The sequence below is a fragment of the Notolepis coatsorum genome, assembly GCF_963971535.1.
Source record: "Notolepis coatsorum genome assembly, chromosome: 13".
NCBI classification, from domain to species: domain Eukaryota; kingdom Metazoa; phylum Chordata; class Actinopteri; order Aulopiformes; family Paralepididae; genus Notolepis; species Notolepis coatsorum.
Window position 1 is genome coordinate 113,097,474 of NC_140177.1, and position 24,268 is coordinate 113,121,741.

General features: G+C 40.0%; 1 protein-coding gene across 9 annotated transcripts in view; it reads right to left on the reverse strand.

Moving 5' to 3' along the window:
• Window positions 1–3,473: 3,473 nt before the first annotated feature.
• The window catches only part of dlg1b (discs large MAGUK scaffold protein 1b), a 408,802-nt gene continuing 388,007 nt past the window's right edge, over window positions 3,474–24,268 (reverse strand). For all 9 annotated transcript variants that reach the window (XM_084328063.1, XM_084328064.1, XM_084328060.1 and 6 more), the window contains 5 exons: window positions 17,784–17,885; window positions 15,853–16,025; window positions 7,535–7,644; window positions 6,512–6,603; window positions 3,474–5,930 (listed from right to left, as the gene is read on the reverse strand). In XM_084328063.1, the coding sequence (XP_084184189.1) occupies window positions 5,824–5,930; window positions 6,512–6,603; window positions 7,535–7,644; window positions 15,853–16,025; window positions 17,784–17,885 (584 nt within the window). In that variant the 3' untranslated portion in view covers window positions 3,474–5,823. The remainder of the gene's footprint in view (window positions 5,931–6,511; window positions 6,604–7,534; window positions 7,645–15,852; window positions 16,026–17,783; window positions 17,886–24,268) is intronic.

The window sequence follows — 24,268 nt, forward strand, 5'->3', positions numbered from 1 at the left end:
AGAAGCATTTTGTATGAAAGTATTCTGTACTTCTGTATGACAACTATTAAAGAAACTTGAAACTTGTTAGCCTAGCTTAGCACAATGAATGGGAGCGGACAGTGATGGGTAGCCTTCGGGAGAGGTGTTAGTTGGACAATGCCTAGGCTACCCGTCACTGTCACCTTCCATTCATTCCTTTAAGTTCAACAAGGCTTTATTTTGACTATTCCCATTGCCAAAGCAAACCATACACCGAGATGCTCATCATAACATGATAAAGATAGAGCTCAGATATTACAATTAAACTATCTATATAGAATGCTTTGGATACAACTAATAACGTGTGCATTCTTTTTCATAGGAGAAAGGCTGCTTGGTGTCGACTATATGCTAAGTCGGACTGGACAGCTTCCTGAAGGTGAACCTGGAGGAGACTGAGGATATGCACCGCAGTCCCAAACAAAGAGTGACTGGCAGAGTGTCCAGATGATCATGGAGGATTACAGGAAAACCAGGCAGTGCATTCTGGCCAATGGGACAGTTATGAAGAGACCACCCTCTAGCTGGTGGACATGAACCACACCACCCTGGTGCACACGAATCTGAGTAGCACTCCAGATTTTCCAGTTTTGAATGAGCACTCTAGGTTTTTGGATTTGGGAGAGTTGTTTGCGTTAACAAAGTGTTTTGGACTGACCATAGGAATATGTATGAATTCTCAATTTGGATACAGTTCCTTTAAATTGCCATATTATTCCTGGTCTATAATTGGTGTTGTAAAGAACTTTTCTTTCTTGGTGTAAGTTTACAAGCACAGCTAAAACTACCCCCTCCCTCCCAATAAAGTTCTTATCTATTAAACATTTTATAACATGGCAGAATAATTCATTGTTTAGTTTAGCAGTCAGTTACCATGATGATCATGATGGTGAGAAGTTATTATGGTTTTAGTGTGGAAAGATTAACAAGACAAACATCCATGACACATGATGTTTCAGCCATGTAGGGTTCCGGCAAATACACTGGTGCAGGTAGGTTTCAGCCATATAGTGTCCCAGCAAGTACACTGGTTCAGATAGGTAGCAGTCTGGGGGGGGGGGGGGGGGGGGCACTAGAGATTTCATTTGTTTGCAATTATTGAAATTGAAACCCATTTTTTGTACTGCACATTAGTCATTTAATTCATTACATGTATTCATATTGAATATCCAATTTGCTAGATGATCAATACAATAATAAAAAAAAGGATAAAAAGGTTATTTAGGGAAGAATCGATTGAACAATGAATTAAGTGCAAAACCAGTGGATGAACTCTTAGTGATGCACTCAATGTTTTCAAGCCAGAACTTGTAATTCAAGGTAATTTCGCAGTTGATAGTCTTATTCTATTAGTGTCATTGAATATACATTAATATTTTACTCATGTTGTGGACCTGCCATTCAATCACATTGAAACATAATTCAAAGATGACTGCTCACACAAATGTATGAGACATTTCTTTTTCACCCCCCTTTTTTAATCCACTTTTTCTCCTCCTGTTTTTCTGTGTTTTTCTCCCATCCCAATTTAGTCGTTATGCCAATTCCCCCCTCCCCTTCCTGGTCGTTGCTCGCATGTGCCCCCCACTGGTCGGTCTAGGGAGCCCTGAAGTCTATCAGATGCTTCCTCCGAGACATAGGAGACAGCCAGCAGCATCTTTTCACCTGCCAGCGTGAACTCTCATTGGTGAGGTGTAACGTGTGGGAGGTCACACTACCCTCACCATCTCCCTCCCTCGCTGTGCAGGCGCCCTGACCGACCTGTAGGAGTCGCTGTTTACAACAACCAGAATACCACCCCACCGGCTTCCCTCCCGCTGACTCTGCCAATTGAGCCAGTATGACGGCCGGCCAAACCGGAGGCAACGCTGACAGCCGGATTCAATACGTGTCCCTTGCGTTGGTGATGAGGGCTTAGTCCGCTGCGCCACCCAGCCCCCCCCCCCCCTTTTTATTTTGTATTTATTCATGAGCCATTCCCCCCTTTTTGACCAATGGAGTCTTGGAGAAGAGCCATCTGGACAACCAGCACTCATGTCTGGACAACCAGCACTCATGTCTGGACAACCAGTACTGCTGTCTGGACAACCAGTACTGCTGTCTGGACAACCAGTACTGCTGTCTGGACAACCAGCACTCATGTCTGGACAACCAGCACTCATGTCTGGACAACCAGTACTGCTGTCTGGACAACCAGTACTGCTGTCTGGACAACCAGTACTGCTGTCTGGACAACCAGCACTCATGTCTGGACAACCAGCACTCATGTCTGGACAACCAGTACTGCTGTCTGGACAACCAGCACTCATGTCTGGACAACTAGTACTGCTGTCTGGACAACCAGCACTCATGTCTGGACAACCAGTACTGCTGTCTGGACAACCAGTACTGCTGTCTGGACAACCAGTACTGCTGTCTGGACAACTAGTACTGCTGTCTGGACAACCAGCACTCATGTCTGGACAACCAGCACTCATGTCTGGACAACCAGTACTGCTGTCTGGACAACCAGTACTGCTGTCTGGACAACCAGCACTCATGTCTGGACAACCAGCACTCATGTCTGGACAACCAGCATTGCTCGTGTAACAACCTTACACAAGAACAGCCAGTACATTCCTTGTGTGTCAAGTTGGGGGTTTTCAAGACGCATTGGATAAATGCACAAAAAAAAGATTGTTCTCCTCTGTCCACTTGAGTCGTCTTTGTCAAAGGACATAACATTTGTAGGTAACCACAGAGGACAAAAGGATTCAAAAATCCAGAATAATACTTTTTGATACTGCTCTTTAAGAAAATAAGGATTCTCCATTGGACATGGTGGTGTGTGTGGGGGGGTTGGGCAGTGCTCTTTAAGAAAATAAGGATTCTCCATTGGACATGGTGGTGTGTGTGGGGGGGTTGGGCAGTGCCCCCTCGCTCTGATATAGTGAGGCCACTATTGACTATGCTACTTTTCAAACCAACCCTAGCTTTTTCTTCTCTCTCTTTCTCTGAATTTCTAGAGCCCAGTAATGTCCCATCCATCGCTTTGCAAGTGTAGTTGAGGTATAATGTCAAAAACAGAACAAAACCATGTCCAATGTGTTCACAGGAGCCAGAGTAAGGGAGCACTGCATACACATGTTCTTGTTAAGTTTTATTATACAAAAAATTAAAGGAGAGGAGGTGGTGATCAAAGTAAAAGAAAAAAAATATATATTCATATTCAAATATTTTTTAAACTTCTCTATTCATATATGATTAACAATGCAAAGAAAACAATTCCCATTGTAGTAGTGCTGAAGTACAGTTCAATATAGACTTTTATTATAACAAAATAGGCAGTTTACGGAGGGTTAAATATCTGTTAAAATCTCATTTTCCACGTTTACATTTTTGCATTGCGCATTTCAATGACATACCTATTGGACACATAGAAATGGCAGTCCCCCCCCCCCCCCCGCCTTCGTAAAAAAAAACAAAAAACACAGAACTCGCAACAATCAAAGATCAGTCATGTGATGGTAAGACACTGAGAAACGAACTGCTTCAGAAATCATTCAAACTCAAGTTGTAGAGGGTTCCAGCATTCCTTTTGATCAGCATTATTCGACATCGCCTCTACGCAAAGTCCACATCGAGATGGGGAGAAAGTATGACTAACCTGATTCATACAAAAAGAAAACATTAGTATGATAATCTACTCAACCTTGTTAGGTCTTAAAACCAGAATTGGGGGTTGGGGGGTCAATTCAATTTTCAATTTAGTCAGTTCATTAAGTAACTGAAAACTGTAGAGAAACAAATTCTTAATCATTGTCAAATGAATGATTAGGAGAAGCATTTTGTCAAAGGCATTTGCATTTCTTTTTTAATATTATAAAAAAATTAATGTATTATTATTATTTATTTTTTAACATTTTTGGATTAAAGTGTACTTGCCGATTTGATGAAATGAGAAGAACCCCCCCCCCCCCCCCCCATCTCTGATTTAGATGTTACATACAGGTCAAGTACCCGCTTATTTAGTTTCCTGTTAAAAAATCCTGTGATTAAAAAAAAGGGTTTACGGAGGTCAGTGTAAAAGTGATAATGTTGCCCCCTCCAGCAGTTGAGTTGGGGGAAAAAGCTAATCCTGTCAAACACAATGTTCAACCTTTGACTTGTTCAAAAGATGCAAAAAAAATAAAAATAAAAGAACAAATGACTTTCCTAAAACATGGAGTGAGAAAAAGAGAAAGAAAGAGGAATACAGTTGCGAGATCGATGCTGAATGGTACAAGACGACAGGAGGAGGGATTACAGGATCGATGCTGAATGGTACAAGACGACAGGAGAGGAGGGATTACAGGATCGATGCTGAATGGTACGGGACGACAGGAGGAGGGATTACAGGATCGATGCTGAATGGTACGGGACGACAGGAGGAGGGATTACAGGATCGATGCTGAATGGTACGGGACGACAGGAGGAGGGATTACAGGATCGATGCTGAATGGTACGGGACGACAGGAGGAGGGATTACAGGATCGATGCTGAATGGTACGGGACGACAGGAGGAGGGATTACAGGATCGATGCTGAATGGTACGGGACGACAGGAGGAGGGATTACAGGATCGATGCTGAATGGTACGGGACGACAGGAGAGGAGGGATTACATGATCGATGCTGAATGGTACGGGACGAGAGGAGGAGGGATTACAGGATCGATGCTGAATGGTACGGGACGACAGGAGAGGAGGGATTACTGGATCGATGCTGAATGGTACGGGACGACAGGAGGAGGGATTACAGGATCGATGCTGAATGGTACGGGACGACAGGAGGAGGGATTACAGGATCGATGCTGAATGGTACGGGACGACAGGAGGAGGGATTACAGGATCGATGCTGAATGGTACGAGACGACAGGAGGGATTACATGATCGATGCTGAATGGTACGGGACGACAGGAGGAGGGATTACAGGATCGATGCTGAATGGTACGAGACGACAGGAGGGATTACATGATCGATGCTGAATGGTACGGGACGACAGGAGGGGAGGGATTACAAAGGAAAGAAAAAGAAAGTACTTAAAATGACATGCTGTTAAAGCTTTAACGTGCAAAGTTTGCTTTGTGTTTCCACTTTCCTCACAACCCCCCCCCCCCATCATACACACACCCAAAATGCCTGAGAAATTCTATACTTCCATCATCTTCACTCCCCCCACAAAAAGAAAGAGAAACCTTTAAACAGGAAGTACTTATCCTCTCTGCACTTACATGTACATGTTTTCTTCTTCTCCCTTTCTCTTAAGAAAGTCACCTCCCTTAAACGTTAAGGAATTGTACCGCTTTTTTATGTTTTATTTGACTTTTCTACACATAAAGTGTGTGCTTTACTCTGCTGGTCTGGCTGGCTTGGCGTCACGGAGGGGACTGAGGACAGACCCTGTTCTGGTTTGGCTGAGGCAGGAGGAAAACAATGTGACCCTTTAATGAGAGAAGCCTGACAGAAGGAGTGAAGAGGGTGGATCTGTGTGTGTGTGTGTGTGTGTGTGTGTGTGTGTGTGTGTGTGTGTGTGTGTGTGTGTGCGTGTGTGTGTGTGGAGGTGGGCAGGGTGGGGCAGGAACTGCCATTTGCAGCAGGCCAAAAAAAAACTAAAAACTAAATTATAAATAGAGAGGAAGAGGAATGATGGAGAGGGGGAGTAAGAAAGTGTGTGACTTCTTCATAACTTCTCCTTGGATAGAACCCAGATGTATGGGCCCTGCTGTTCCTCTTCATAACTTCTCCTCAGATAAAACCTAGATGAACGGGCCCTGCTGTTCCTCTTCATAACTTCTCCTTGGATTGAACCCAGATGTATGGGCCCGACTGTTCCTCGATGACCTGTTTGACTTGATCATAGATCTCCTCCAAAGTGTCTCCTAGGACGATTGCTGAAAGCAGAGAGGGACACCAGAGCTCAGTGACTCAAAACGTACCCATCAACTGATTTAAGAAACTGTTAAAGTAATAAGCTCGAACATTTTCAAGATGTAAAAAGTCAATACAGTGTAAAAATGCAAGAGTAATAACCAACAGATTATAAGCTAAATATTTGTGCAGAACTTGTTTGTGCAGCACCTTTTTCACATTCTTTCCCTGGAGAGGGAGAGGGTACTTCCTCAAAACCTGAGTTACACAAGTTTAATAGCTCAAAACTCAAAAAAGAATATAAGCTGCTGACATAGAATTCCTGGTGATATCAATAGGTGCTTATTTGCTATTTGCATATTCATAGATCCTTGCATTTTCAATGAGGGTAAAGGTGTAATGATGTTGGGAAAAAAAACTATTTATACAAATTGTTATTCAATATAGAAAATGTTTTACGGGTTACAAATACATCTGGAGGGGAACTTTAAAGACTGTTAACTGTCTTGTTCAAATGGGTTTTGAAATTTGGTACATTTTCCATACTTTCCCCAGATGTTTCAACCTTTCCCTAAGAATGTGGACCAGACGAGTGGCGAGTTACCTGTGAAATGCTCTGTGAACTCCTGCTCCAGTTTGGTGGCTCTGTCAAAGGTTTTCCTTCCCTGTTCCTCTGTCAGCCTTTTGTTCATCTCCCTGTGGTGGGGATGGGGTTGAGTAGAGAGAAGTAGACAATTATCCCCCTAGAAGAGGAAAAACTACACAACTAACCCTAACCCTGGGGGAGGAAAAACTACACAACTAACCCTAACCCTGGGGGAGGAAAAACTACACAACTAACCCTAACCCTGGGGGAGGAAAAACTACACAACTAACCCTAACCCTGGGGGAGGAAAAACTACACAACCAAGTCTAACCCTGGGGGAGGAAAAACTACACAACCAAGTCTAACCCTGGGGGAGGAAAAACTACACAACCAAGTCTAACCCTGGGGGAGGAAAAACTACACAACCAAGTCTAACCCTGGGGGAGGAAAAACTACACAACCAAGTCTAACCCTGGGGGACAATTGAAGTTAGAAGGCTACCTGAAAGGTTACTGTTTCACTGTAGTTCTTTACAAATATTTACTAATCAAAGAACTATCTTCTAGGCTTATGTTTGGTTCACAAGAGCCACTCAAAATGATTTTGTTTTGATTCATGATGACAAAAGATTGAATAATTCTTACATAACATGTATAGTAAAGGTGTTTTGTAAAATAACTGCAGGCTCAGCAAATATAAATAAATTCAATCTTCAGACAAGAAGATAGATACCAATTTCCTCTCTGTGCGTTCAGTAGAAAGCTATCCGGCTGCAAACTAGCCTAGCTTAGCACAAATGAATGGAAGCGGATACGGACCAGCTAGCCTAGGCGTTTGTCAAAAACACCTCTCCTGGAGTTTTAAGCTAGGCTAGTGGGGTGTAACCGCTTCCATTCATTTGTGCTAAGCTAGGCTAGCTTGCATCCGGATAACTTTCTACTAAACGCACAGAGGAAATGGGTATCTATCTCCTTGACTGACTCTGGAGAAGATGGTAAAAATCTTCTCACTAACACCAACATAGTGTTTTCCATCACTCACATGATGTTCTCCACTGATTTTGGTTTGATGAAGACTGCGATGGGGTGAAGCTGTGCCAACTGGAGTCTCTTGATGGCGTTGCCCGAAACGTCCAAAATGCAGTGTTTACCCTGGGAGGACAGAGGACAAAGGCATTGCATGTGTTAATACAGATTGCGGGTTAACCCAGAGATCATTAAGAAATACTAGGAGACCAATTTCATTGAGATATCTTGAGATGAGAGGAGATGCATGCATTTGGTATATTATGTGTAAAGCGGACACTCTTGTGGATCCAAAGAGCCCAATTGCATTCAAGTAGTCATAGCAGCACCTTCAACATGGTGAGCCCCCCCCCCCCCCAAGTTGATTACTACTAGTTGTTTGATGACTTTTGATTCATTTAAAAGATTCACGAAAGACTGCGTCTCTGAATATCTCACTTCCTTTAACCCGGCCCTTTAACCCGGAAAAAAAAGACTTGACTTTTAATGTGTTTTGTATATTGTACCCATTCTGCAATCTGTTAATAACGTTTTCAATCAATCAATCAAGTTGGAGAAGGCTGATGGATTTGGCAGGAAGATCAGCAAGAGCGTTGCCACAGTTGATGCGGAAGAGGATGAAGGCATGGACCAGTTTATTAGGTCAGGGTTGGAGGGCTTTAGCCAGGTTATGTTTTTGAGGTGGAAGAAGGAGGTCTTGCAGGTATGTTCGATGTATGCTTGAAATGAGTGTGTGGAGTCAAATTTGACTCCAAGACTTGTGACAACAGAGGACATGGTGATGGGTTGACCTTTGGTTTTCATCCAGGAGTGGATGTCTTTTCTTTTTTTTTTTTATATATTTTTATTTCATTTTTTGGAAGAAAAGGCAGGATATATAATGCACATACAATGCACATACAATGCACATAAAAACATACATTTAAATTATTTGCCAATTACATGCATTGGCTTGCCCCTTGCCTCATTTAAAATAAAAAACTCCTACCCCCTAACCCCTGCACCAACCACCGTTGACAAAAAATAAATAAAATAATAATAATAATAATAATAATAATAGTAACCCCCCCCCCCAACCCACCCCGTCATAGGCCTGAGAAGAAAATTAATTGAAAAAAAATTTCAACAAAGACCGAAAAAAATAAAAAAAAATAAAAGGAATTATACAGATATAATTAGTTATGTCCTGCTAACTATATATTGAAGGTCCTAACTTGATAGAGAATATGGTTCCAGCTATCTATTGTTTGATATCTTGCCCCATTTAATCTAGCTGTAGAAAGCTCCATTGTTACAACATCAGCTACTAACTGTTTCCAGTGATTAAAGGGCAGAGAGTGTGGAGCTTGCCATCGCAGCGCCAACATTTTTTTTGCAGCAGTACTTCCTGCCAGCCAAAATCGTCTCTGAACAATACTTAAAGCTAAAGAATCATCATCATTAAGGAGAAGTAATTTGGGACAACAGGGAATATGTTTTTGTAATACTTTAGATAGATAATTAGTTATCTGTTCCCAGAAACTTTTAACTGTGGGGCATTCCCACATCATATGTGTAAAAGTACCAGTAGTATTTAGAGAACAAAGTGTACAGTTTGGTGACATAGCACGTCTCATTCTATAAGCTTTCTGGGGGGTTAAATATGTTTTATGGACAAAATTGAAATGAATCTGCTGATGATTTGGGTTTCGTGATGCCATAGTAACATTTCCCCAAACTCTGGTCCAATTGATAGAGTGATGGTGTTCTAATCCCAATTCTGTGCTCCACGATTGGATAACAGGTATTAACGAAGTACATCTTTGTGATAGATCTTTATAAATTATAGAGACTTGTCCTTTGGAGAGACCTGCAGTTTTTTTTAGAGAAAGTAATTAACTGGTGAGTAGTTGGTTTGGTCCATGGAACTCCATAGGCTCGCATAGCCGAGCGGAGCTGTAAATATAAAAAAAAGGAGGTGCCAGGTAAGTTATATGACTCTTTCAGATCTGAGAATGTTCTTAGACCATTGTCCTCCATAACATCGCCAAGTACATGAATGCCACAGTTGGACCATGATTGAGCTACAAAACTGCGGCCTCCGCTAAGCAAAAACGGGTTATGAAATAAGGGAGTCTGTTCATGCCACTTAGTATCCCAATTAAGTAACTTTTCATATTTGCGCCATAAAGATATGGCATGCGCTATTATCGGACCATAACGTAATCTACATTGCTTTAGTGAAATATCTGTAAAGACAATGTCTTGTAAACGAATCGGCGCCACAATATGTTTTTCAATATTAAGCCAGGGGGCCTCAGAATTTAAATTAAACCAACTCAACAGAGGACGAAATGATAACGCTTGAAAATATAACTTAAAATTTGGCACAGTTAAACCACCAGATTGCCGCTCATTTTGTAAGGTAGTAAGTTTAACCCGAGCTCGCTTGCCTCCCCATATAAATTTTGAGACTGCTCTATGTAAATTTTCCCAATGAGCAACAGGTGGGGCAATAGGAATCATGGAACTACAGAAGTTTACTCGAGGTAATATGTTCATTTTGATAATAGAGACTCTTCCGGAAAGGGAGACAGGTATATTACACCATCGATTGAGATCATTTATGATTGACCTAATGGTTCTATTGTAGTTTACGGACAAAATTTTTTCAATTGAAGGAAATATATCAATACCAAGATATTTAAATTGTGTTACAACCGGGATCTCATGGTCAAGCACAGAGTTAGGAGTGGTTCTTAGGTACATTAGTGCTGATTTGGTCCAGTTTATTTTATAACTTGAAATTGAACTGAATTTTTCAAAGATTTTCAGGAGGCTTGAGAGAGACTGAGATACATTCTCCATATATAACAAGATGACATCCGCATAAAGCGAAATATGATGATCAGTAGAATTTACAGAGATTGGCTTAATGTTTTCCGAATGCCGTATAGCTTGGGCTAAAGGTTCAAGGGATAAAATAAACAAGCTTGCAGAGATCGGATCCCCTTGCCTACTTCCACGAGTGATTTTGAAAGGAGGAGAACTAATATCTCCGGTTATGACACTGGCTGATGGATTAGAAAATATTATTTTTACCATATTTATAAAATTTTGACCTAGTCCATATGTTTCAGTACAGCCCAAAGATAGGTCCACTCCAGACGGTCAAAGGCCTTCTCTGCGTCAACAGAGAGAACAGCTGACGACACTTTAGCTTGAGAGGCGGAGTTGACAATGTGAAGGAGACGTCGCAAATTATCAGACGAAAGCCTTTTTTTAACAAAACCACTTTGATCTGGGTGAATCAGTTTAGGTAAAAACTTTTCAAGACGGCAAGATAATACTTTAGAAAATAGTTTGGCATCTGTATTAATTAAAGAAATAGGGCGCCAATTAGAACACTGGTTTGGATCTTTACCTTTTTTTAATAAAAGAGAGATTAGGGACATATTCACGTCTCTCCCTAAGGAGCCTTTAGATATGGATATATTAATCATCTCAAGTAGTAGCGGGCCTAAGACGTCCCAGAACCGCAAATAAAATTCAGGGGGAATGCCATCCCACCCTGGAGACTTGCCTTTATTCATAGTTTCCAGAGATGTTTTGAGTTCTTGCAATGATATAGGAGCACCCATTAAACTTGATTCAACTGGTGACAAAACAGAGAGGTTAAGGCCACTTAAAAAGGATTCAATCTCTTCAGAGGGACGCTCGCCTTCTGTAGTATATAAATCATTATAAAATTTTGCAAATCTTGTATTGATTAATTTTGGATCTGTAAGCAGCTCACCATTTTCTGATGTAACAGTAGTAATATTTCCTACAAGATCACTATTGCGTAGTTTGTTGGCCAATATTTGACTCGGTCGACTACCATGAAAGTATTGGTTTACTCTACCTTTATGGATGGAGGATTCGGCTCTTTTCCTGATAAGATCGTTTAGTTCACTCTTAACATTGGCTAGTGTGGCGGCAGTCTGTTGAGAGTAATGCCTCTGTTGAGATAGGTCCAAGGTAGACAGCATGGTTTCTAATTCCGATATTCGTTTTAGCTGAGATTTATTAAGACTTGAAGAGAAAGTAATAGCATTATTTCTGACAAAGCCTTTAGTAGCGTCCCAAAGTATCCTGAAATCATCCACGGAGTTATTATTAAACATTAAAAATTGGGCTAGCTCAGACTGAAATTGCTCACAGAATGCTGGATTATCCAATAAAGAGCAGTTAAAGCGCCATCTTGTGGCCTTTTTCTTAGCCTGGCTGAATTGAAATGGACAGAAATAGGCATGGTGATCTGATAAACTCATAGGTCGGATTTAAATTTTTTTTACGTCTGAAAATAAGGATGCTGATATTAAAACTAAATCAATACAGGAAAATGATAGATGTCTATTAGAGAAAAAAGTATACTCCCTGTTGCCTGGATTATGAACCCGCCAAATATCAATAAGATTAAAGTCAGATAGCAAGTGCTTTAAAGCGTTTATCGAGCGAGCATTATGATTAACTGCTTTTGATTTATCCCAGGTATGATCCAAAACAGAATTCATATCCGACCCAATAATCAACTGGAAATCAGCTAGTTCCATTAGGATTTTATTCAATGATTGAAAAAAGTCTGGTTCATAACAGTTGGGTGCATAGACATTAATAAACGCAATTTTTTTACCATTATGAATACATTTTAGAAAAGCTATTCTTCCTTCTTGATCACTGCCTTTGCCTATGATGGTAATTTTGCATTTTTTATCAATGATTATAGCAACCCCTTTGGTTTTATTCAAAGCTGAAGCAGAAGAAGCCACTTTATAACGCTGATTTTCTAATTTGTGCATATCTCTTTCAAGCAAGTGCGTTTCTTGAAACATGCATATTTCAACTCGATTTCTTGATATAGTATCAAGACAGCTAGCCCTTTTAATGGAATTGTTAAGACCTTTAACGTTCCATGAAAAAATAGCTAAAGACGACATTTATAATATGAAATAAAATAATTCAAAAGTATATGAATCTGTACTAATAGATAACCCAAATTTGGTCTTTGTTGACGAGATGCCCAAAGTATGCACATAAGGAAAAAAAAGGCCCATATAACCCACCCCATCTTAACAAAAAAAATCTGTAAGAATTAAAAAAAAAAAAACAGTACAAAAACTTCAAAAACAAAACAAAAAAAACAAGAAAAAACAAAGGTGATTGGTGCCCCTCCCACGTAGATCCTCCCCACCCTGTATATCTAACACAGGGTTGTGACATAGCTGCAAAAGGAAGCTCATCTCCTCATGTCCCAGTGGGTGTGCTGGTCGGCTCTCTGTGCAATTGGAGTAAACAGTATTGATTAACAGGTGTCTAAGCAACTATTCAGTTGGAATATATCTTTATGACATTTGTCAAATTGATAAAAATAATGTTAAAAAACTAAAAAATAAAAAGTTGTGTTTATCCAATTAATAAGTATCTTAGATAGCTTAACTATGTCCCTCTGCACAGAGAGACCTCGCAGAACTACACCACCCAGATTATTCCTATGATGGACTATGCAGATGGTGGTTAAGATAAAAAAATAAAAATAAAAAATAACTGAAAAAAAAAAAAAAAACTATGAAGAGCAGCAGGTAAAAATAAAAGGAGTATTGGCCAAAAGTATGACAATTACTTTTACTTTGTTGGTATCACCATTAAATAATTGGTGTTCTTGAGTAAAAGTAAAAACAAATAAGAAACAGCAATAATAAATAGTACTGATAATATCGCCTAGTAGCATTTTATTTAACCATCAAAATATGGTGACTATGAATGTGTGATATTGTCTATCATCTGTTAAGTATTTTGTTATTGCAAGTGTTTATATACTAAACTATAGTACATTTAGTTTGAGGAGAATTTTAGTAATGGAAAAACAAATAATGAATCGAAAAAAACATGAAGAAAACAAGTAATTAATAATAATAATAATAATAATAATAATAATAATAATAATAATAATAATAATAATAATAATAATAATAATAATAATAATAATAATAATAATAATAATAACAAAGAAGGTAGTAATTTACACACTAGACTCAATTATTATTTTTTTTGCTGGAAAACTCAAATGACAAAACGATTAAATGTAAATATATATATACATATATACATATATATATATATATATACATACTATGCAAAGGAAGTAAACAAAAGAAAGGGGGAGAAAATAGAACATTATTAAGTAACCAATATTTAACACTAAACGAAATTCATAAAATAATAATCATTCATTTCAAAGGAGTGCTCAAGGGTAGAACTAAGTAATAAAACAAATAAAAAAACGACTATAGAAAACCTTTATATGGAGCATATGCAAGTGTGTTACCAACCTAATTATTATAAAAAACATTGAAACAAAAAAAACCTATTGAATTTCAGATACAAAATTATAAATAGTAAATATACCAAAACCCTCCCCAAAACAAGAAATATTAATGACCTATAGTTATAGCACTAACGAAATTTTGTATGCCAGTAATCATATAAAAAAAAAAAAAAAAAAAAACTGAATAGCCAATAATAATAATTATGATGGAAATAAAAACCAAATATGTAGGATATAAACTGTAGTTGCCTCGAAAAGAGAGGGGATTTGCAATAAGGCCTATTAATAGTGAGCCATAAAGCACCAATAAGCTACTTTTTTAACACGACAAAAAAAATTGATAAAAAGCCTGTTTATATGTATATATAAACAGGAGAACTGCAAGCAAATAGCAAGTGGGGGGGGAAAAGAGAAAAAGAAATAAGGAACCCCACCTCATATAAGCAACAGAGAGGCTATTGGACAACATTTGAGAAAAATAAATTAAATAAAGAGTCCATTAGACCATGTCGGGTTTTCTGATATTACTTAATAGCCAATATCAGCGTGAGGTTACTCAGCAGGTTATAATAGACAATAGATCATTTTGATACCTGCTTTCTTGTAATGTCCTTGCGCCGATTAATAGATAATTCACCATTTGCTGCTCTAGACGTCTCCCTCCTGAGACGTCCCCTCTTCTCTCTCCTTGCTCTGAGAAGCATTATCCTCGTTGTCCTCCGCCTCGACATCAGTGGGCTTTATGTAGTTGTCAAAAAAGCCCTGAGCAAGCTCCGCCGTAGGAAACTCTTTAAATTCAGATCTTTGCTTTAGGATTTCGGGATTAACATCGGGAAAAATGCTGATCTTTGCCCCATTGTAGCTTATGGATTTTGATTCTGCTGCTTGTCGAACAATCTTTCTTTTGACCTCAAGACTGTATAGCCTCGCAATCATGCAACGAGGAGCATTCTTCACAGGGCCCGTGCGGTGCGCCACACACACGACTGGAGCGGGTCCAATAAAGTCATCTCCAAACATCTCATACAGGAGCTTGGTGGTATAGGCAGTGGGGTTGCCAGCTTCAATACCAGCAGAGAGCCCGAAAATTCTTATATTAAACTTTCGGCTGTGATTCTCGAGCTGTTCTGTCTTCTGTCGCAGACGTTTATTTTCTTCCATTATCGCATTCTGGCGACGCTCCAGCTCAGAGATTCTCACATCAGCTTCCACACTGGCCTGGTCGTGGTCATTCATTCTGTCAATACAGGAGCCCATCTGGGTCTTTAGCTTATCCAGACTTGTGTTAACTGAAGCCAATTTAATATCCAAGGCTGAAGTGATTTCTTCTCTAACAATTTCACGCATTACCGTAGCCATTTCAGCAGTGAAAGATTTACCGTGGCGCGTGCCTTGAGCCATGGTGAACAGCAGCAGGTGCGCCTGTACGTGGCTCGTTAGACCAACAGGTGTAGTCAATCCAGATTGTGTCGTCTTGCGCTCTTACAAGCTTTGATAGTTCAAGTTCAACGAGGTATCACACAGCAAAATATAAAAGTCTTTCTCAGGACAAAGAGGTTATAATTAATTAGCAGCAAAAGTCCATCGGAATACTTATATTAGATTAATGGGAGCAGCCGGAGAGAAGCAACCAAACGTGTCACAGCATGCCACCGGAAACGGAAAAAAGGAGTGGATGTCTTTGAGGCAACTGTTCAGTGGTAAAAAATGGCCCAAAAGTGTACCAAAGCTGTACAAGTATCTAACTAACTTTACATTTAATGATCATATTTAGTTGGATGTCATTTCTAGGTAGACCCTGAGTGCAGGATAGGTTGGTGACACATTTCTACAGGGAAAGAGAATTTAATTTCAATGAAGAAATATGAGAAAAAAAAGTTTTGGCATTTATTGAGGTATCAAGACAAACAAGTAATTCTTTTATTCACGAGAGGTCTCACCACCACTCATGAAATCAAACAGGTGTGATGAACAAGTCTCTGTGGTACCTTCTCGGCCACCTCGCGCACGGACTGCACACTGGTGCCGTACAGGTGGTTGTTGTACTGGCCCGCCTCGATGAACTTATGGTCCTGGATGTCCTTCTCCATCTGCTCCCTGGACACCACAAAGTGGTAGTCCCTGGCGTCCACCTCGTAGTCCCGCTTGGGCCTGGTCGTGTCTGACAAAACAACCAACATGGGATGAGGATGCTCCTAGGGGAAATACTGAGGTCCAAATAGTGAATGTCTAAAACATTGATTTTACAATTGAATTTGGAGGGATTTTTGCATAGGAAGTGGGCACCTATCATGAAAATGACGCCCCCACCTGCCCAAAAAACTAAATCTACATTATCGAGGTCATTAATCGGCATGCATGCGATGCATGTATGCAATTCGTCTCTGCGATTAACCCATCCCGTCGTCCTTCCCCCCCAAGGGCAGCCGGGAGCAGACAGGCGTCAACGTGAGCCGCGCCAGGGGACCAATCCAAGTGCTCCTGCCGTCTTCGTCAAGGACGCCACAGCGTTAGCGATCTTGTTGTTGTGCATGTTTTTCCATTGGGTTTATCTTATCGGGGGGGAACCCTTGCGAGCACGGGGAGAACATGCAAACTCCACACAGAAAGGCCTGGGAGATCCCCCACCTGGGTACCTGGCATCATGGAAACCTGGTCCCCAAGCGGGAATCGAACCCTGGACCAACATCTATTTAAAACTGTGCAGCAGTACCTATTCCTGAACATATTCCAACACCCCAAACTCAATCTTTTGGCTGGAAGATATGAACACTGTAAAACCAAATTCTACTTCTACATGGACTGTCCTTTCTCCGACCATCATACCTACATGTTGTCGGTGTCGCCCAACGTGCAGGTACATCTTTACCCAGCTGCACATAGATCTCGCTGTGGCCTACATTGCCTACACCCTAGGCTCTGTTACCCATACTTTACGACTCTGAACTCTGTTGCCAATACTCTATACTTTATTTATACCTACCAACTGATTTCACTGTCTACCCATATACTCTGTATGGTAAATGGTACATTTATATAGGCAACCATGCAAGGTGCCAACCTGCACATCGGGAGGAATTAGGGGTTAAGTGTCTTGCTCAAGGACACATCGGGAGGAGCGGGAATCAAACCAGGAACCTTCCGACTACCAGACGACCACTCTAACTCCTGAGCCACTGTCGCCCCCGTATGATAGCATGTACAACAGTGCTGAAAACACAGCATATTTACACTTATATATTTATATCACTGCATATATATATATATATATGTATAACCCATATTTGTCTGAAAATACCTGCATATACTTGCTTGTACACCTGCACATAACCCATAGCTCTGTATGATAGCATGTACTATAATGCTGTATATACCATATATATATATTTATTCTCACCGCATATATACCTATCCTCTGTCTGTACTTACCTGCACATAGTCCCTTACTATATATATATCTGAACATATCCTACTCTTACTACTTACACTGCTGGCCAGTAGTAGTCATACCGTCTCTATTTATATAACTCTGTACATACATCTGATTAGCACTACACTCAGTAGTACTAACTTGTACAGTATATTTAGTAGCCAAACTTCTTTTCGTTGTACTGTACTTGTGCTGTATAATGAAAATACATTTGAAACTAATCTAATCTAGTGTGCATGTCTTCAGAAGAGATTCATACCTACATGCCCCACAGATTAAATTGTTTTATTGGGGGGGGGGGGGTTCAGGCAATGGACCTGTCTCAAACCCTGCCCTCTTTTCTTGATCCTCCAATCACAACTGTCGCTTACCTCGGACAAACCAAGTTTGTCCGAGGTAAGCGACAGTTGTGATTGGAGGATCAAGAAAAGAGGGCAGGGTTTGAGACAGGTCAATTACAGTGTATGTGAACCAAATAAGACAACTCACGTGGCACACAGGAGCCAAATTTGTCAGGGAACTCCGATATCAGGTCATCATTTATCCGGTCTTTCATGGGACCCAGGATGATCACTGGACGGGTGTAGTTTACTGGCACAAGAAGATAACCATTAAGTCACCAAACAAACTGTGGCTTCAAAGTAGAAAAAAAACATCAGTTCTTTTATGCATTCAGAAATACTAAAGTTGTGTTAAATTGAAACCACTTAAAACATCCCCTCCACTCAAAAACATGCTTTTTGACGATTAACTTAGTGTAAGAGCTTAGATGTCGCCAAAATAAACAAAAATGAGAATCTTGCGGATTATCACTTTAAAGATACCTTCACTCATAACTTTCATTATTTGTATGGTTAACTCCTCTGGGAGGACTTTGACTGTACAGATTGTTATTTGTGCAGAACTTGTCACCAGAGCACCTTTTTCACATTCTGCCCCTGGAGACGGAGAGCTTCTCTGTACTTCCCTGATATCTGAGATGCATGTGTGATGTCACCAATAGGTTGGACCTCTCTTAGATCAATATGTGGTAACTTGGCACCTTTAGATTTGTTATGGAATTTTTAAATCAGCCAAACAGTGAATCTGTAGAAATTCAGAATGAGTCAATTTGTATAAAAAAGAACATACCGTAATTTTCGGACTATAAGTCGCACCTTTTTTCCCCATTTTTCGACCCTGCGGCTTATATGTGACTCGACGTGACCAAACCCGAAAATGTAAAAATCGAAATATTGCTTTTTTGACTGCATTGAAATGTTATTTATCTGTTCCCTTATTTGCTAAACTTAATACAACTTGTAAATGAGTTAATTCTTGTTATTTGTCCAACAGTATTGTGTCCCAATGCTAATTACATATGGTAATTAAACATTAAAACACCTGCGGCTTATAGTCCAGTGCGGCTTATATATGTACACATCATTCAATTTAGCTGCTGCGGCTTATAGTCAGGTGCGGCTTATAGTGCGAAAATTACGGTAGTTTATTTATCTGTTTCCATGGCCACAGAAAGCATATGATCAGTTTACAATCAGAGACAAATGTGTACACACAAAGCATCTGACCAGAAAGTGACCAAGAGCTCTGGTCAGACTTACAATATATACATAATTGACATGACGTACATAAGATGACCAGATATGACAAGAAAGGTAAACAAAAATGCCATAGTGAGAAAATGAAAACACAAGATGGGTCTAGGGGCTTTGTTATGTCTCACACAAGAACTGGAGTGGAAAAGAACCTTGACCGTGTCATATCCCCTGGCCCTGTTGTCTGAGCTGTAGCTAGTTAACCTAAAGAACCTTGACCGTGTCATATCCCCTGGCCCTTTGGTCTGAGCTGTAGCTAGTTAACCTAAAGAACCTTGACCGTGTCATATCCCCTGGCCCTGTTGTCTGAGCTGTAGCTAGTTAACCTATATTAACTAGTCAAGGCTGTGCAGAGAATATGTATTTAACACAGATCTATGGACATGATAATATTTTCCGATCACAGATTCATACACAGAATGCATGAGTAGGTATTGACATGTCTTGAAAGAATTTAAGCTGCTTCCTGGTAAATATAGCCAATTTGCATATTCATCATTGCATTTGAGGGTATGAAAAAACATATTCATACAAATTTGTTTAAAGTTTTAAAATACATCTGGAGGGGATCTTTAAGTTGTAACTAGTGTGTTAAAAGAAGAAATATACTTAAAGTATATTGACATTATATTTTTTATGTATTTTTGGTTACTTTAGCTTACCAAAATAGTACACTTTTAAAGGTCCCATATTGTGAATTTGTGATTTCTGGTGAACAAATTTTTTTATTATTTTTTTGACATGACATAAAACTAGACACACAAGCATTAACAGTAAATATCCACAATAAATCACAGGATTATACATTCCAGTATTTGAATCAATATAAATGTAGTTTACGAGATATATACATAATACTTGCAATACAATACAATACATACATATGCTCTTGCTCGCTCTTCTTCCCCCCCCTCAGGACCCCCCTTGGATAATCCATCCATTATTTCGTTTCTAACCAAGGATTACAATTCATATGCTAACCTTTATTCTCTCCACCACTTCTAACCAGATTGCAATGCTGGCTTCATTGACACCTAAAATTCTTGCTGTAGATATCTCTAGATAAATCACATCGAGATAGGTAAGAACCCATACCTTCCGGCACATTTTATCCGGTTGAATCCAGCGTGATGCTATCAGCTTTTTAGCAGCCGTAAGACCGGACAAAATTAGTCTCTTTAGCTGTATAGAGGCTGCTAACTGAGAAACATCATTCAACAACAATACAGAAGGCAGTACAGGTATTGTCAGAAATAAAAATTCTGATAATTGCGTGGTTACTTCTTCCCAGAATATCTTAACAGGGGGGCATTCCCAGTACATATGTATAAATGTACCGATATCACCCCTTAGACACAAGGAGCATAGAGAGTCTTGTTTAAGCCCCATTCGGTTCAATCTTATAGGAGTCAGGTATGTCCTATGAATATAATTAAGATTAATCTGTTGATCCGGGTTGCGTGACGCTAGTCGAACGTTTGCCCAGACTTCTTGCCAATCAAAATCTACTTCCAAGTCTGGTATATCCCTTCTCCAGACTGAGTCTAGGGGAAGGATTCCATACGAAGACGTAAGTAAGTGATGATAAAAGTCTGATACGAAGCCTCTCGATGTCTCCCTTTCATAGAAGAATTTGTGATATCTGTGGTGCTCAAGTGGTATCTTTAATGGGACTCCATGAGCCTTCAAAGTTGCTAATAACTGTATATAGAAATAATAAGTGGAGCTGGTGAGGTTAAATTTGTTATGAATTTCATGATAGCTACAGAAACCCTGTTCGTTGAAGATATCTCCCAATGTATGTATGCCCTGCTTTTCCCATTTGGGATATCTGATAGGTCGTTGTGCAATAAGGAGTGCATTGTTATTGAATAGGGGAGAATGGCTATGCCATTTATGTTGGTTAGTACATTTTTTCTGTGTGTCACGCCATATCCGAATCACATGTGTAATAAGAGGACCAAATTTCAAGTCGCATTGCTTAATTGATAATTTGGTGTACACTATATCCTGCAGTCTATGTGGTGCCACTATGTTTTCTTCTAATGTTCTCCAGGATACAGATGCTTGAGAATCAAACCAGGTGATCAGTGGTCTTAAAGAGAACGCTTTAAAATAGTGGTAGAAGTCTGGAAATGCTAAACCTCCGTCGGCTTTGTTTCTCTGTGCGGTGGATCTTTTTATTCGTGGAGGTTTGTTGTTCCAAATAAATGTATATGTTTCAAGTTTCAAGTTTCTTTAATAGTTGTCATACAGAAGTACAGAATACTTTTATACAAAATGCTTCTTACTGTTACGCTCCAGAGACTGTGCAAGACAAGATAAGTATGAAATAAAATAACATAGTATAGCATGTAAATTAGAAGTAAAATGCAGTGTACTAATATACAATACTATATAGTGCAAGGCAGAAATGGGATGAGGTGCAATTTAGGTACAATTTACAGTAGGTGTACGAGTTGTAGTGCAAATCCTTTATCAATAAATATAAAGTGTGTTTGTGTGATCTAAAGTGTGGAGAGTGGGTGCTGCAGTGTGTTGTTTGTTTAAGTGAGTGTGTGCGTGTGGGTGTGTGTGCTGTGTGCATTTGATGGTTGTTGCATAGTGTTTATTGTTCGTTTAGCAGCCTGATGGCCTGGGGATAGAAGCTTCTTCTGAGTCTTTCTGTGCTCGCCTTAAGACTCCGGTATCGCTTGCCTGACCGCAGCAGTTCAAAGAGGCAGTTGTTCGGGTGACTGGAGTCCTTGATGATTCTCTTAGCCTTCCCCCTGCACCGCTTGTTGTAAATGTTCTGGAGGGTGGGAAGCCCCCCTCCAATTGTGCGTTCGGCTGAACGTGTCACTCTTTGTAGTCTGCTACGGTCTTGTGCAGTGCTATTCCCAAACCAGGAGGTGATGTTGCCAGTCAGGATGCTCTCTATTGTACATGAGTAGAAGTTCCTAAGGATCTTCTGACTGACTTGGAACTTCCTTAGGCGCCTGAGGAAGTAGAGGCGTTGTCATGCCTTCTTCACAACACTGTCAATGTGTGTGGTCCATGTCAAGTCCTCGGATATGTGGGCTCCGAGGTACTTGAAACTGTTCACTCTCTCAACCGGTGCCCCGTCGATGCTGAGGGGGCTGTAGTCCTTGACCCCCGACCTCCTGAAGTCCACAATCATCTCTTTTGTTTTGCTGACGTTCAGGGAGAGGCAGTTCTCCTGACACCATTGTGACAGATTCTCTACCTCTTCCAGGTAGGCCCTCTCGTCGTTGGCAGAGATCAGGCCCACCACTACTGTATCATCAGCAAATGCGGTGGAGTGTAATTTTTTCCAGTAACCAGCAGGGGGGGGGGGGGGGGGGGGGGGGTAACGGTAACATTGAACTAAAGAAGTTGATTCTAGGTAAAACATCCATCTTAACTATTGATACTCGGGCCTGTACTGAGTTTTTAAGTTTTGACCACCTGTCAAAGTCATTTGTGATCCTATCTTGGAGTCTTGTATAATTATACTTCACCGTTTGGCATATAGTAGGGAATATTTCAACTCCAAGATATCTAAAGTGTTCTACCATTGGTAAATTTCCTGGAAGGATTGTAGTCTTCGCAGAGACATTAAGTGGGAGGAAGGCCAACTTTGGCCAGTTTATCCTAAATCCCGATAGATTGCCAAAATCATCAATCAGCTTGAGAAGATGAGGCAGTGAGGTGGTAGGGTTTTGCATGAACAATATTACGTCGTCCGCATATAAACTAATATGATGCTGTGTGCCCTTAATTGAGATTGGCTCTATGGATTGGGATTGTCTTATATACTGTGCTAAAGGCTCTAAGGATAGAGCAAATAGTCCGGGACTAAGAGGGCAACCCTGTCTGGACGAGCGCGACACAGGAAAGAGTGAGGAGGTGAATTTACCTGTTATAATCATGGCCGATGGGTCTTTGTATAATACTTTTATCATATTAATGAATCCGTTTCCTAACCCCATCCTTCCGAGTACTGCCCATAAATAAGACCATTTCAACCTATAAAAAGCTTTCATCGCATCCAAGGATAATACAGCTGTAGGTGGAATGGCATCCTTGCTGGCGTCTAATACATGTAGTAACCATCTTATATTATCCGTGATCAGGCAGCCTTTTATGAAGCCAGAATTTGTGATTTCTGATTGGTCTACAAACACTCAAACACTAAGACAACTCACCCAGCAGCTTGCACCCGTATTCAGAAACTGTGCCTTTAAACAAGTTGTTTGGAATTCCATGTGACACAAAAGAGTTTGTGTGTGTATGTGAAAAATGTGCGTGAACATTTAATCTTTTCTACCTAAAGTTGAACCTAAAATCTTTATCTTTATCTTTATTACGGATCCCCATTAGTCATCACCGCAGCAACAACTAGTCTTCCTGGGGTCCACACACAACAAAAACAGTACATACATACATAACATTATAGTAGCATACATTTAAAAATATATTCCAATATTCCTACATATAAAAATAATTCCAAATAGTATTACAGTACACAGAGTATCAGATCACAGAAAATACAATAAAAGGGATTAAACTCTCAGACAGTCATATCTTTCACACCATCACACGCGCACACAAAATCATCAGTGACCCCCTGCACCCAGCTCATCACCTCTTCCAACACCTCCCCTCTGGTAGGAGGTTCAGGTCACTGGGCAGTCGCACGGTTAGGTCGCCCAAGGCCATACAATTGCTTAACTCCAACTCCTCCTAAATTCACCCCCTGCTGTCTATGTTTCCTTTGGTCTAGGTTACATTGAACTGTCATCATAGTTTTTCGTACTGTACTGTTTCTGTCATGTATTTGTTCTAGGTGGTGTTTTCTGTACTGTACTGTTCCATGTGTCTTTTTATGTTTTTGTGGTGTATTGTCGCAGCTACCACCTGCACCGTGCTTGAATTCCACCGGCCTGGCCGTGTGGCAATAAAAGGAACTTGAACTTGACAGTGTAAACTACAGTATCTGTGTTTTTCTTTAATGTAAACTAATTTCTTTTTCTCTCAATGCTCTTTTCAAATTATTTTTTAAAACTTATCTTACTGGTTATCTGAGTAAGATGTACTGGCAGTTTATTCCAATATGACATGGCTCTATATAACACAGTTTTCTTTGCTGCATTGGTTTTTGGTAGTAGCAGTGTGAACGTTTCCCTACAGGCATGCCTAGTATTATACTTATATCGATCATGTGTACATGTTAGCTGTGAATACAAACAGATAGGTTCTCTTGAGATATATATATTCCTCATGAACAAGATCAGGCTGCAATCATTAAAAAATAATTAAGGTTGATAATATGATATTGCTGGATCTAGAGTCATATTTGATCTGCAACGCCTAGTTTGACAGTTTGATTTAAATTCC